Here is a 15,361-nt window from a genome sequence, read left to right as displayed (position 1 = left end):
TATTGAGTCTCAGACGTTTAAGAGTGGTAAACACCTCATTAATTCACCCAGGACTGTTACGTATTATATGTACGTATTGTACGGCACGTTACAATCAAAAGCCATCTCAAATTGGTGCTTGTGCCATTAAAAAATATAAATAATTTATGGTGAAATAGCTTGTAAAAGTCCTGCGAGAGTGTTTTTTTTTTTTTTTTAGTAACCACTGCATGTGAAAATCAACATGAAACAAATGAAAAACTGGCAAACTGGTGTCGCTTTATTTGTTTGCTTTAGCATAAACTCCTGTAACTCCCTCATTCTATCCAGGATAGAACCCTTTAACACAAAAACATGACCCCACTGTTACAGCCCCGGGGAAGACAAACCCGTCTTAGAGATGGTTTGTTTACCTGAAAAAAAAAAAACGTCAAAATGATCTGCTTTGTATTAATATGTATTTATGCAGAGCAGATTTTTAACTGAAGTCTCACACAGAAAAAATAACCATGAACTCCCCATCTGCCTACTGTTTTTCCTGTAAATGTTTTTCGAAGTATCAGGAAGTAAGAGACAGCAGATCTCTTTCGAGGAAAAGGAAATCAGATAGTCTCTTCATTCTGTATAATCATCGACTAATAAGCAAAAACATAGCCACATAGAGAATTTTGTTAACATCAGACCCTTTTTTTTAATGTAAAAACTGTGTCGGTGTATATTTGCCTTACCAATTTAGAAAGCAGTACAATATGTACGTATGTGTCTTTAATGCATCACTTTTTCCTCTTATGTTTGAAGATTTGTGTTGCTGTACCCATATGGCACACTGTTAGCCCCTTGATGCTTTATGTTGGTTAGCCTTAAGCTGTACTGCCATGGTAACTGGAAATGGGGGAGATGTGAAAACGCTCCACGGGGAAAAGTCCCTGCCTCCTCTCCTCTGTCAAACCCCCTGATGAGTGTCTCTTTACCTGCGAGGCCACGGGGATTGATGGAAGCCACCAACTTGTCTAGACTCAATTGTGGCAGTCCCACCAGACACACAAATTAGACTCCGACTCACAGGTGACGAGGGACCCGTATGATGCAAGTGCAGCAAGAAGTGAACTCATCCAGAGGGGTAGATCAGGCAAGTGGAAGAATTTACCTTTATAATAACGTTGGATTGCTTGGATCTCACTTTGATGATCCTTCGTTTTTTTTTTTTTTTTTTTAAAGGGCAACTGTGTAGTTTTGGAGGAGATATTCAAACACAGAATGTTAATATTTACAAAGTCAGGAGGTATTTTTTTTTCATAAACAAGCTGTTCTCAGAGGCAAATAAGGACCTCAGAACACTGGTTGAAGTTGGAAAGGCTTCAATGGCAGGGTCCGCCAAATATAAACAAAGTTAAACAGTATGAAATTGTGTTGTATTGTCCTTTAAGGTAGGTTTGTTTATTCAGTCATGAAAACAAAGAGAGTTTGTTTATTTAGCTTGTTTAGATATAAATTAAGATCTTTCTCCTCTGATTAAAATGTCTTCCCCAAAAACTAGAGTTGTCCTCCAAAGCTGCTAAAATGGCACTTTCCTATTTCTTTTATGCAACTCACAAATAAGAGACAGGAGGTAAAAACTCTGGCCGAGGGAATGGCTGACCTCATTTTAACTTTGGTCAACTGAAGTCAACCATTAACTGCATTAAGATGAGGTCAACACATTCTACGCCGGAGCCTTCCGCCACTGAAGCACTTAGTCGATACAAGTTATGCTCTCATTTTTTCTTTAAAGTCAATACTTTGATCCTGAACACTTTTTGCTCTGTGGCTCATGAGGGGATTCACTTTTATGGGAAAGCTACATGCCACCCATGACTGTCTGGACACAGCACTGTAACCTGTGCATTCGCCATTCACCACCCCAGAAAAATCATTAACTTTTCCTTTCCTGTTGTCATCATTTCAGAGCTGTATTCCTGTATGTTGTGGATTAAACGCAGGGAGCCAGTTACAAAGTGTCCTTCACTTTGCTATAATAAGCAACAAAAAGAAGAAAATAGGATTTACAGGAAGTTAATGTAATATTTGAGAGCCTCCTTAAAAGGCTCGGATATTAGAAATTAGCAGAAAACACGCGCATGCACACACACACACACACACACACACACACACACACACACACCTGTGTTATCAGCCTATGCATGTATAAAAGCATGACTCTGACTCATTTCACGGTGGTATTGAGCCAGTTGGCTGCCGGTCATTAGGTTACAGCCAATAAAAGTGAGAAAGAGGGCAGCGGGAAAACATTTGGCTCCATGGGTCGAAAACAAGCCGTGGATATGAGGAGGGTGTGACTCCGCCTATTGATCAGAGACCATCCTCCTCCCTTTTGTCTTTTCTTCAGTTTGTTAACTTCTCTAAAAGCCGCGTGGACTTCGGGCGAGCCCTTTGGCCGGCCTGCGCTTCACTTGGTGGGATTGTTTTCTCTTTTCTCCTTCTGGCGCATCCGGGCCGACCGAGTGCACTCACGAGCGGAGAGGAGGACTTTCCCCCTTCTTTTCTTATTTTTGTTTGTATTTTTTCCCCTCAGAAGTTGTGTTTCATGGAGTCGTTGCGGGAAGCATTTATTGTCACCGCAGCAGCGAGGTAAGAAAAACAACAACACATCTACTGCTCCGTCTTTTACATGTGCGAAGATTCTGACGCGGACCAGCGAGTGGAACAAGTTTGGCAAAAAGAAGGGGGGGGAAAGCGCAAGAGTGGATGTTTCACGACGGCATGACAGATAATGAAACCATGTCATAGCCAAAGCAGTGTAGCCTAAAGTGTATGAAACCGTGCTGTTTGCCCACAGTGTGGTTTACTTTGACCGTGGTGTTGCGTCGCTTTCTCAGCCTGTATGGAAATGACTCGCACTGTGATCGGGCTCCTGCGCGTATCTGATTTTCATATTATTTGCGTCCTATTATTAATTTTAGGCAGGCTGTCGATGCGAGCGGGACAGAGAGTAAATTAAAAAAAAAACACCCTCATGGAGTTGATTCTCTTGATAGGCAAATACATGTTCCTCATAGGCTCAAACTTGCCTGCGTGTCAAAAGAAGTTACGAAGACGCTTTTTTCCCACAGAGTTCCGTTTTTTTATGAGTGTGTGTCATTTTAATTGGTTCCTTTTTACATCAATTTTCCGGAAACAAAAAAAGATAGTCATTTTTTTTGTTTGTTTTTCATTTAAATCTCCTCGTCATGTGAACGTCCCTTGACCCGATGGACTCATTAGATAGGCCGCCGGCTAAATGATTTATGACTTGATTGGAGTGAATCGCATTCTTGCCATCTCACTCAGACCCACGTGGTTTGAGGTTCAGTCCGTCAGTTTGGACGGTTTGCTTTCGGAAGTCGCTATTCATCAGATCTGGGAGTGCGGCGGACAGACAGCCCCCCAAACACACGCACTCACACACGCCGCGCGCACACACGTGAGAGTGCGCCTCTCAGCCCGTTGAAGACGCCTCTGCGCTGTTTCCTCCATGCACACAAACCACAAGTTCTCCTCCTCGCTGTATGCAGACAAGCCATCGCTTTGTACTGCGCTGAAAAGGTGTCAACAGGATGAAGCGATAACATCTGTCAGGGTCTGCACGCTGCACGAGTCTGGATTTAGTCACATGTGTCACCACCGATATCATCAACGTATCGTTTTGAGTTGTTTGTCAGGCGTCTTGATCTCAACGACACAGTCTGCCAGATGTGCCATAGGCTAAATGTGCTTTGCCGGATCTGATACAGCTGTTTCAACACACTGGCAGATGTTGAGCTCTAATTTTTTGGCTGCCAGGGAGTGTTTTGCCTCTGGTATTAAGGAAAATGATCTTCTATTTTTGGGAGAGCAATGATACAGGTTGCAACAGCTCATATAGGCCAGTTCGGGCAGATGTTTGTGTGGCGGAGTCATGAATTCATCATGTGATGAGGTCATCTCTCTTCATTATGTCAGTCTTGCTCCTCCAACCACAAACGGTTTTGGTGTCAGAGTCTACTGAGCACAAGTTTTTGCAGGATGCTGCCTCCATGCATCTGCTGGGCATGCTTAATTATTATGATGGGGGGGGCTAAATTAAATTAGTGACAGCAATTATTTCTCTTTTTGTCACATCATCATGACTGAAAAAATGTTTAGTCATGATGGAGTCTGCACCAAGCAAAACATTTTTTCTTACATCTGGAGAACAAGATTTGTAGGTCAGGGCATCTCTGCAGCCCTACAGAGTTTCAGACAACTCTACTTCATATATATAGCTGTTTGGTCATACATACCATCATGCAAAAACCTCAGCTTCTGCCATTTTGATATGAACCTGGACAGCAATATGGAATATTTCAGTTAATTGTGTAGCTGTAACTTTCACTAGTGTCAAAGTTACCATAATGTGTGCATGGTTACTGCAATTGATACATTTATTTTAATCTGCAAATATTTTCTTTTTGATAAATCTCTAACACAAAATGCCAAACCTTAATTGGCTCGACCTTTTAATATTGAGGATCTACGGCTTTTCTGCCTCTTACATAATGATAATAAACTGAATATCTTGATTTATCGTCAGACAAAAAATATATCTTTAGATGGCACTGTAGAATTGTGTTTGACTTTTTAATTTTATTGTGTGCATTGTTTAACAGAAAGGGAGTTGGCCCTTTTTGTGGATTGGTAGTGATGTGTCAATAGCTCTCAAACATCTGCCAGAATCTCACCTTTCTACATTTTACTCTTGCTGGGTATATAGACTGGGTAGCATATATAAATTTGCGTTTGCCCAGTCTTCTTGAGTGCACTGAGTTTGACATGTACTTTGACTTCTACAAATGGTTTTAATAGACACAGAGCTCTAGAGGCAGAGCAGGGGAGGAAGCGTCAGGTGAAAGGAAACACAGGGAATGTATTCACTTTTGTATCTTAGCTCAGAAAATGCACAATAATTTATTATTATTATTATTATTATTGTTATTATTATTATTATTATTATTCATCCTCCTCCCTTTTGTCTTATGATGATGATGATGATGATGATGATGATGATGATAATGATAATATCATGCTTAGTCTATGTATTGATCAATATCGTCATAAATGATAATAAACTGAATATTTTAGTCCTTCAGATGGCCGGTTTCCACATTTTTCTCAGGCAAATTAATCTACCATTACCAATATTCAGCTAATTAATTGAAAAGAAAACTGTTGCTGCCTGACATGGGAAGAAGTGTAAGGGGAACTATGTTTTTTACTGAGGGTTTGTCATGGAAAAATTCTGAATAGAAACATACAGTCCACTAAAGTTTTGGCACTCGGGACATGATCACAAGACAAACAGTGCATGTCAGATTGGGGGGATAAGTTCTGGTTTGATTAAAGCGAGACTGAAGCTCCTCAATGTGACAGTGGTGACACATTCTTTGACCTCAAATGAGCCATAGTAGGACCATAACACGGCATCAGTCAAATAAATACAGAAAATAGTGTAACTTGGTCCCCTTGTTATTTTCATATTTGCAGACATGGCCTTGCAATGAAGACTGCTTCCAATCAGACGTTGATATGAAGTCACTGCAGCATGAATGTTATTCATTGCAGCATGAGGCGGCTTTCACATGGGCTGTTACGAATCCTTGTCACAAATCTCAAAGGTTATAACTTCTGCGCAGTTGTTGCATTTTGTTTCAACCAACGTACGTCGACTGATAAGGGTGTATATCACATACATGAGCCACAAGATTTGTCAAGTTAAGAAAGTGCCTCAAGCTTGTTTTTGACTTACACTGAGTCCATTATGTGTTTGGTTTTTTGGGGGTTTTTTTCCCCCTGGATCCTTCTTTCCCATCTAATGTTTGAGGTGGGAGTTTATTCAGGCTGATTAACTTGAACCATCTAGCATAGATAATAAATTGTTGCTTTTTATGTTTTCAGGTCTGGAGGAGCCAATTCATCGCACCATCATAACAAAGTTACCACATGATGAGCAGCCACTCGATACAGACCCTCATTAAACCAGTGCTTCAATGCAAGATGCCATTATTCGACGGGACCGTAGCACCCACAAGACTGTCAAAACCACAAAACATGTCTGATTTCCTGGGTAAGCAGACCCTGCAGTACAGCGGGGCCTACTTTGCTTTCGACCCCAGAGGAAAAGACGGAGCACCGTTCACTCCTCCTTGGAGCAACTCAAAGACCTCGATGCTGGATGGGAGAAATCCTGTGAGTCACCTCTCTGGCATGGAGGGACAAAACCGCATCATTTACAGGCAAGACAGCAATTCTTCAGAGGAAAGCCATTCTCATTCTTCCTCTCTGCATCACGCTTCTGTAAAACCGGGCTTTACATTATACGCAAAAAGTCCTGGGATCAGCAGTCCAACAGCTGCTACACCAGTGGCTGTTAGAAAACAAAAAACTGGAGGTGACAATTCATCTCCCCTGTCTGAAAACTCTGTTTACTTAGCCATTCCTAAGCCAATTTATGGACATAACCCCTGCTGTAATGAATTGGGTTGTGTGATGGGGAAACAATACAGCAGGGAACATGGCTCTCCGAGGATGCCAAACGCAGTGTATGAACACGATTGGATGCAAGCTGATGCTCACTATGCTGACAGACTGCCCACCCAGAGGAAAGCACAAGAAGCCCTGCTGCAACAGAGAAGTTTACAGTTCGAGCACAGTGCTGAAACACTTAAGAGGATACCTGTGGAACCATTCAGCCCAGGTAGAGCGAGGACTTTGCCTGGTATGATTGAGCCGCACTACAGCAGTTACCCCTGTAACCTCACTCACACACTGTTTGGCTCTTTAAGTGAGCAGAGCCAGCGTTTACAGACTCCCCCCAGAGGCTACCCTAGCTTATACCCCTCCCATCCCACATATGAGCATATGACCTCAGAGGTTTATCAAGAACATTCTCCCATGTCCAAATATGGCCAGCTAACAGGGCACCCGATGTTTTACTACCCCCAGGCAAATGTGGAGGTAGAGAGCAGGACACAGTGTAAAGATATTGTCAGTAAACAGAGAGAAGATGTCCCTGTTATTCTGAAACACACAATCTCAAACCCCCGGGAGCATTACATAGTGCCTCAGTCACTCCATGGTGACATTCCTTTGCCTTTGGCGAGCACCGAAACATTGTCAAATCATTCATTGGTGCGGGGTTTTGACTATCCTTGTTATGCAGTTCCCAGATTTCATTTAAATGCAAGCCAAACCAGATCCCCCCTAAGGAGGCAACATGCATCACCAAGCTTGCACTCTAATCGCGTAAATGTTTCCCCAACCAGCAAATACATTGACCACCCTGTGGCCTCTGCAGCCAAACTTAACATGGAAAAAGCCAGGATCCAGTCACACGCCAACTCACCATTCCTACGTGTGGATCAAACCAGTCCTACCAGGTGTACAAGCCAACCTGGCATCTCACCATCTAGCATTCAGAAAAACAGATTTTTTCCCACACCTGCCAGCCTGCACGTGGACCAACATGTCCCTCCACCAAAAGCCTTGAACACGGTCAGACTCTTGAACCATTCCTCCTGTGAACCTCAGCTCAGGTGCCTGAGACAGCCAAACAGCCGGGCGTCCCCTCACAGCTCAGATCGCGTGCACACAGCTGAACTTTATAATGCAAATGTCAGAAAAATTATTAATTCCCCTGCTGTTGCACCAGGAAATAAACACAATGACCCTGAGTCTACTTCAGCCACCCCTATTCTTAAAAGGTGCCTGAAGAGAAGTATATCTCACTCATATTCGCCCATCAAAATAAAAGAAGAAGACAGGGATTTATGTGTGGTGGAACTCATTAAGAAACGACAGAAGGTAGAAATGGAGAATGTTCGAGTAGGAAATAAAACTGATTCTCCTCCTATGCCAGTAATCGACAATGTCTTCAGTCTGGCACCTTACCAGGCATACCTGCAGGCCTCCGGAGTGTTATTTCCAGGCAGAATACCTCAGAGACCTGTCCATTCATCTGAGCACTGTGATGTCAAAACCAAGCATGACTTTAGAGAGAAAAGTCAAGATCATGATGAACAGCGACAGGTTATCTGTCGAGTTCCCAAAGAAATCCGTGCAAATACTCCAACAGCAAAACCTGTTGAACGAATCTTGGAACCCAGACATATCAAAGTTGAAAAGGTCGATCCGTCAGACACCGACAACTCAGTGGACACTCCTGTTAGCCAGAGGGACTGCAGCAAAGTAACAATCAAAAGGGAGCCTGAAGAGAGTGCTCCGTCCAACAGTATGCATATGTTGGTGATAAAGAAATGTGAACCTGATGAGCTTGAAAGTAAACCCTTGGCACCTAAAAATGAGGCCTCATATGAGTCCAAATCTGTTGAAGTGACTGCACAGATGAACTCATCTCCTCAGGGTAATGCATGCTCAGCCCCCGAGCAGGTGGTCACCTCTCAACCCAAAGGGATTACTCCACCTCAGGAACCTGAGCGCAGAATACATTTCAAAAACATTCCTCCTCACTGTCTAAAACTGTCTACCTACAACATCGTTCTACGGGATCCGAAGCATTCCAGCCCTGTTCAGCCCCCGGAGAAGCCACAGCCGACAACTGATTGTACACCAAAAGCAGAGCTCCAAATGCCAGTTCGGAAGCACTTCCTTGAGTTGCACCAGTCCCTCTGCCAGCTAGTATCCAATTCTGTATCGGCCTCTTCAGAGCCGGAGCTCAGAGCCTGGTTGTCTCAGCTGGATCTGATCGAACCGTCATCTCCTTCAACCAAAGTCCAGAAAGTGTCCTGTTTGTTGGGAGCAAAAGCCAGAGAGTTGTGGCTCAACGAGGAGATCAGATCAGCACTCCAGAAGCTCCTGGAGAGGCTAAGAGAGTACACGACCCAGGAACACTGTCCCTTCCCACACGTCATGCGGACGGGGGCAGTGTTCCTGCCCATGCTGGTGGTGAAGGAGCTGCTGTTTCCAACCGTCCAGGGCAGCTTCATCGACCAGGTCCTGCATGAGCACAAAGTGGAGCTGCGGCCCACGACACTCTCTGAAGAAAAGATCCTCATCCAGCTTCATAAGCGAGCGTGTTCTTCCAGGCTCAGGAGGCTGATGTCTCTCAAACACCTGCCTGACGTCTACGCTGACGTGGTCAACCTCTTGTACTACACCTGTGTCTGCAAACATCTCGGTTAGTGCATGTTCAGTTCAGAGTTATGAAAGTAATGTTATGTTTATGCGTAGTCTAGGTGATGCTTTCTTGGAAAGAGGAGAGAAATGTTAATTGCAGTGATGTAATGTTGGTTGCATGCATCTGCTATTGTATTTTGTCTCTTTTGATGTTGTCAAACCAGACAGACACACTGGAAGTCCTGCACTAAGCAAAAGGTTGTGTTAATTGCACCTCATGTGGAAATGCTGGATTCGCCCAACACTGAAGTAAACAAATGTTCTTGAAGGGGACAGGAAATGAATGAATAATGGCTCTTTTTATTAGGAGTGTGCGTAGATAAACTGGATGCCTTTTTTAAAAATCTAACAGTGGGGATTTTTCCAGTAACTTCAGGAGTTCATCAGCACAAAGACTGCAATTCATTTTGTCAGTTTGTAGAGTTAATTTGGTCAGGCAGCTCTGAAAATTCAACTTTTCAACTCAGTCATGAGTGAAAAGTATGACACTGCTGATAAACAGTAATGTTTAGGTGTCTATGATAGATGTCAGGACTCACCAGAAATGATAATACTGTGTAATAATACTGTTTCAGATAGAAGTTCAGCAGAATTTTGATCCCACACACTGTAGTTCGGTAAAATGACCATGTGGTATGCACAACATGACTGCCAAAGCAACACTACTTCCTGCCTTTTATCGCAGATATCTGGAAATCCCCCATGTGTGGAGGATGTGATTTACTGATTCTTCTGGATTTTGTTATCTTTGTTATCAAGTATCATATTTTGACTGTTAACTCTTTCAAGGTTTTGTTCAAGCAGTCCTTAGTAATCCTACTTTCTGCATTATTGGCCCTTCTGTAAAGAGCAATCACAATAAACAACACATTTTCAATGTAAAATCCATTTATTTTTTACAGACTCAACCTCACCTGAAGTCCAAAAGAGAGTCCAGGTATATTTATTCTTTATGTTGTCCCTCAATCTCACCACTCTTTGCTTTTTCTGACTAGAAATCAGGAAACCTCTGCTCACTTTCAGTCACTAATCACGAGAAGTTGCATGATTGCATTATACTTCCTACACTCATACTGCTGGGTGGGTGGAGGGAAGGGTGCTGAACTGGGTTGTGGTAAAAAATGTAACTCTCCTTCATTATTCTGTTCAATAGTGTTAGTAGACCTTAAGTACTGTTAGGCAGGCTGTGGGATCACATTACCAGAGGAAGGAAATGACACACACGGGGTGTAACTATGGCACACACTGACCCAGAGGGAAATTCATGTTTTCAGTAGATTTATTATACTCAACATACATTAGAGCTTTCAACAATTAGTTAAATCATACCTATTTTGGATTTATGTTCTTTTTCCTCCTTGTTCTTATGCATGTAAAAGTAAAACAATGTCAAAGTATGCACAGGATCTCCTCTCTCCCATAGAAGACACTGCTCCTCAAACACCTCATCAGTAGTCTCACTTTTGATTCTGTGACTCTGTGACATCACACTGTGTCACCATGTCACACAGCTGCCTGATTAATGCTTCGCAACTAGTTTGGCATGCAAGAACTGACTTGGCACAGCTGCTCTGTTTTTGTTGTTGTTGTTAGTGTTTTCTAAATCAGGTATGTGTGAGCTGATCAATCAGAGGAGTCTGGGTATTCAGGAAGGGGGGGGGACCTTAAAGAGACAGGGGCTAAAGCAGGAATACAGTGCTGCAACACCCGACAGAAAGAGAAAATTGATTTTTGAACATTCAAACATGTAAACCTGTTCTAGTATTTACCCAAAATAAAATGTATAAACCTGAAAATAAGCATAATATAACTGAACTGACTGAATTTATTATCTATGCAGTTGCCAATTAAGAGACATGTTTATGTTCAGTTTGGAATGTGAAACGCTGGCTTATTTCAGCCTCTGAAAATTAAGAATTTCCTGCTTTTCTTTGTCATTTAGCATAGTATAAAAAGTCACCAGAATGCTGGTTGAGCAAAAGAAGCACATTTGAACACTTAATGTAGGTGGTGTTTATCTGTGGGGGTTTTGAAGTTTATAAAGTGGGGTCCAAATGTCTGAAACCACATTAAAATTAATATTGACACATAAACCTGGAAATAATCAGAAGGTTCAAGGATTAAGAAAATAATTGAAGGTTTTTTTAAAAAAAAATCTTAATTGTTGTTCTAAGCAGAGAGCTCTTATCCGCTTCTAATCATGGCTAGTCTAAAGGTTTCTAAAGGGGGCGGTGCATGTTAACTCTAAAATGTAATCAGGTGGACCTAAAGTGACCAAACCATCAGAAGATCAATACATCATGTTTAGTTCCCTCAGATGAAAAGCAACATCATCACATACTGAAAGGATGCAGGACTCCAGTCAGTAAAAGTCCAGTCAAAAGAAGGCAGCCTGGTGGTGGTAGTGGTCCTGACTGTCGTGGACTTTGCTTCACCATCACCTGATCACAATCCCATCGAACATTTACGGGGTCACTTGTAGACTGAGAAAGCCAAGCATGCTTTAAGATGAGAGGCTTTTTGGGAACATTGTCAGATCATGCTGGGATAGCATGAGTCACCAGGTTTTGCACAAACTTGCTTTTCTGTGGAGTATGTAGGGTTGAAATTAAACTTCAAGTGCCCAAGTTCATCGTAATAAGTAATTTAAGTAGTATGTCACTACTTACATTACATACTGTGGCTCATGTGCGTTTTCAAATAGCTTTCGTACAACAGAGATCTATGGCAGAGAGGAAAAGGTTTTATTTGGCATTGGTATTTAACCCTTACCCTGAATTACAAAAACATGGAATATGACCAGACTTATCAAATCACAATTTTTCTTTCTGTGCTTCAACAGCTATTATTTTTTTGGCGCACGCATTTTCTAACTGAATTAAACTTAATCAAATTTCCATTCACTGCTGACATTATTAACTGTTCACATGGTTTGAGAGCACTTGACTTTGGTATCTGAACATTACTCTTGCCCAACTGCTGTTTTGTCCCGGACTGATAGCATCCCTTTGTAGCAGCTGACTTTTTTTTCCCCAGCCTTCCTTTAATCCTGAGGCCTATTATTCTGTCTCTGCTGGGAGGGTGTTTGACTGTGGAGGATCATTCTGTTGATATTAATAGAATAGATTCTCATTCAAGCACATCCGTTGGGAAACACAGTGAATTTCTTAATTCATTTTTGAGTCATAAGTCCTGCATTTCCTATGGCATGTAAAGATTTCCCTGATTACTCAATACATTCTATAAACTCTAACCTTCCCATTTTGTCAGTAACCCCATTTTATACCTGTCTTTCAACCTCTCAATTCCTGTGTTCCCTGTGTTGCAGGATTAGGTTTTGATGACCCTGCCACAAGAGAAAAAGATGAAAGTTGTGATGACGCCATCGGCTGCAGGACTCCTATATTCAGTGACACCACAGCCTCCCCAGCATCACCCACAGAGTCACATCTGCAAAGACATGTGACAGACAAGGAAACCAAATCTCGTTTGACCAGGAACAGAATAAAGAGTAGGGTAAAGAGCAGTTCTAGGCGCATGTTTCTAGACAGTAGTTTGTCAGATGAGGATGGGGCAGATGACTCAGACAAGACCAGAAGTGGAGGCGTGCTGAATGCATTTAGCAATGAAAACTGGAGTGGCCATCAATCTGACAGGATTGAGAATGGAGGAAATGACCAAAAGGATGCAGAGGAGGATTCTTCACTCATTCCACTTAGTACAACTTCTGAGAATTCATGGACGTGCCCTTTAACCCTGGACGAGCTTTCTCCCAGTGACTCAGAAACCGAGGTATCCTCCAGTTTGCAGCCTCTTAGTCAGTCCTCAGCAGCAGCCAAAACTCCAGTCAGATCAAACAGTTGTTCGGGCATGATTCTCAAACTGAGGAGGATGTTCAGTGAAGGTGTGCACAGAAAAAGGGCCAGCTACCAAGCAATCTCAGACTCGGGGACATTTTCTGATCCTTCCCTCTCACAGACTGATGACAGGGAAGGAGAAGTGAGCAGCGACATGGATCTTCACAGGAGGACGCCCAAAGTAACCCACAGGTGGCAGAGAAATGGAGGGTTCTCTCACACCTTGAGACCCCTCAGCAGCTCCTCTAAAAGAAAACACAGATCGCTCTTAAAGATTAAATACTGTCCCTACTTGTCCGCCTGCCACAGCGCCGAGCACAGGAGGCGCTGGGTCCTGCGTTCGGCCGTCCAGAGGGCTCAGACGGCCATGAGGTTCTACTACCCAGACCTGGTGGGGAAGAGGATTCGCCACCTATATGAAGAAGATGACAAATCAGAGGTGTGGTACCGGGGAGAAGTGCTGCGTATCCACGAGGCCAACACCAACCCTCTGAAGACTATATTTGAGGTCAGGTACGACAGCGAGCCAGAGTGGAAGTACTACCTGGAGCTGCTGATAGACTATAAAAAAGGCTGGCTCAAGATTGAAGACTAGTGTCCCCACACAATTGTCAGTTTTGCTTTTGGACATTTCACTGAGTGCGATTACAATGATTTTTTAATCTGTTTGTTTTGTACATGCAAATGACAGGCTGGTGACCCCTTTATATATCTCTGGCCTCCTCAGGTAAAAAGTCGGACAGGATATTTTTGGTGATGAAGTCAGGTAAATATTCGTCATTTGGGAGCTACAGGTTTCATTCTTTGGAAACTGACTATAGCCGATGTGCAGCATCCTGTAGTACATGTAGGCTCTTATCTGCCACATCTTTTGACGGCTCTGCTGGTTTTTCTGACAGATCAGACTGTGCTATGACTATCATGCTGTGTTGTTGCCTGATTTAAAAACAAACAAACAAACAAAACTTTTGTAAGTTTCCCTCAGGGTTTTTTTCAAAAATGTAATTGCAACTCTGATGCTAGGTCAGTAATTTTCGGCATAATTGCAGTACAAAATGTCATTAAGCGAAATTAGTGTCAGGTAAATCGTTTTTGCTAGTAAGCATTAAGAAACCAGCAAATGACATGAAAACATTTTTCAAAGGGTTTTACTGTCGAACAGTCCCAACCATATGTGTAAATAAGTTTACAGTAACACAATGCCAGTTGTGCATGCCACTTGTAGAGTGATTTTTACCATGATGATTGTGGTTGGTGTGTTGTGTGCAAGTGAAGCTGGACAGGCATTAGTATAGTTCTGTACTAAGCTGCTCAAGAGGTCTTTTTAAAAGACACACAGATGTTCCCACGTGACTGATAACTTAAAGACTTTTCACCTCATGTTGTATTTTGTACGAATTCTGAATCATTTCCTTAGACTTCTGTGGATTGAACCATTATAACATAATTTTCTCAGTTATCTTAAATGCTGGTAATGATTCCATGTTTTTCCCTCTTGAAAATACATTATTTTGACTGACAGTATGTAGCTGTGTCGTCTTGTTTTACTCATTTACTGGAGTTTCATGGGATTTCTTTAATATCATAGCTCTCATATATTGCTAGTTTAACAGCTACACCATCTCCATGTAGATGACAATCAGTTTTAAAAAGGTGAACTGTGCAGTCTTAACAATGAACAATTTAATTTTGTAAACATTGACACCTGGAATATATAACTTCAAATTTGTGTCTTTGTCCCCATCCTGTGGCAAAGTCTTTAGTTGCAGGCTCCCTTAGACTACCAAAGGTTTATTCGACGACTTGGAAACTGCTTCCAGTGATCGGTTTCACTTGTACAGCCATACAAGTACACAGTGGTAGTCTTCTCAAGGACACAGTTTAAAAAAACAGGAGTTTTGTTTTTTTAAATAAAAATGGCTTCTGCCACAACAAAAACATTGTGCCCATTATTAAACAACCACCCATGCCAGAACAATGTTTGCAACATGTTGCACTTTAATATTTTCTCCAAAACAGACAACTAATTTTTCCCACATTTTTACACTAATAGGAAATAAAACACCTTTGATAGCATAAAGAAAAGATATGTAGAAAAGTATTAAAAGTTTTTTGGATGTTTCAATTTAATGTAAGTAGCTGCTTCTGTTACTTCAAAATGTTAACTTGAAATGTTCATGAACTACTAGCAGACACAATGAAAACAGAGTGAGCCCTGGAGAGCATATTAGCCTAATGATCACAGCTATAGCTGGTGTTACCTGCAAGACAACTGAGAGAAAGTAGCCCATCTTTTGTTACTATCCATTCAACTTGTTTCATCATTGGTTTGTGACTCG

At 42.1% G+C, this 15,361-nt stretch overlaps 1 protein-coding gene across 1 annotated transcript; it reads left to right on the top strand.

Moving 5' to 3' along the window:
- Positions 1-2,221: 2,221 nt before the first annotated feature.
- c8h15orf39 (chromosome 8 C15orf39 homolog) lies at positions 2,222-14,546 on the top strand. The gene is made up of 4 exons (XM_037106880.1): positions 2,222-2,607; positions 5,929-9,166; positions 10,068-10,102; positions 12,494-14,546. Exons 2-4 carry the CDS (start codon positions 5,974-5,976, stop codon positions 12,497-12,499), a joined length of 3,234 nt encoding a protein of 1,077 aa, XP_036962775.1. The 5' UTR covers positions 2,222-2,607; positions 5,929-5,973; the 3' UTR covers positions 12,500-14,546.
- Positions 14,547-15,361: the final 815 nt, after the last annotated feature.

The sequence above is a fragment of the Acanthopagrus latus genome, chromosome 8 (assembly GCF_904848185.1).
Source record: "Acanthopagrus latus isolate v.2019 chromosome 8, fAcaLat1.1, whole genome shotgun sequence".
Classification (NCBI taxonomy): domain Eukaryota; kingdom Metazoa; phylum Chordata; class Actinopteri; order Spariformes; family Sparidae; genus Acanthopagrus; species Acanthopagrus latus.
The sequence above is the reverse complement of the archived record's forward strand: the minus strand, read 5'-3'. Positions and strand labels throughout refer to the sequence as shown.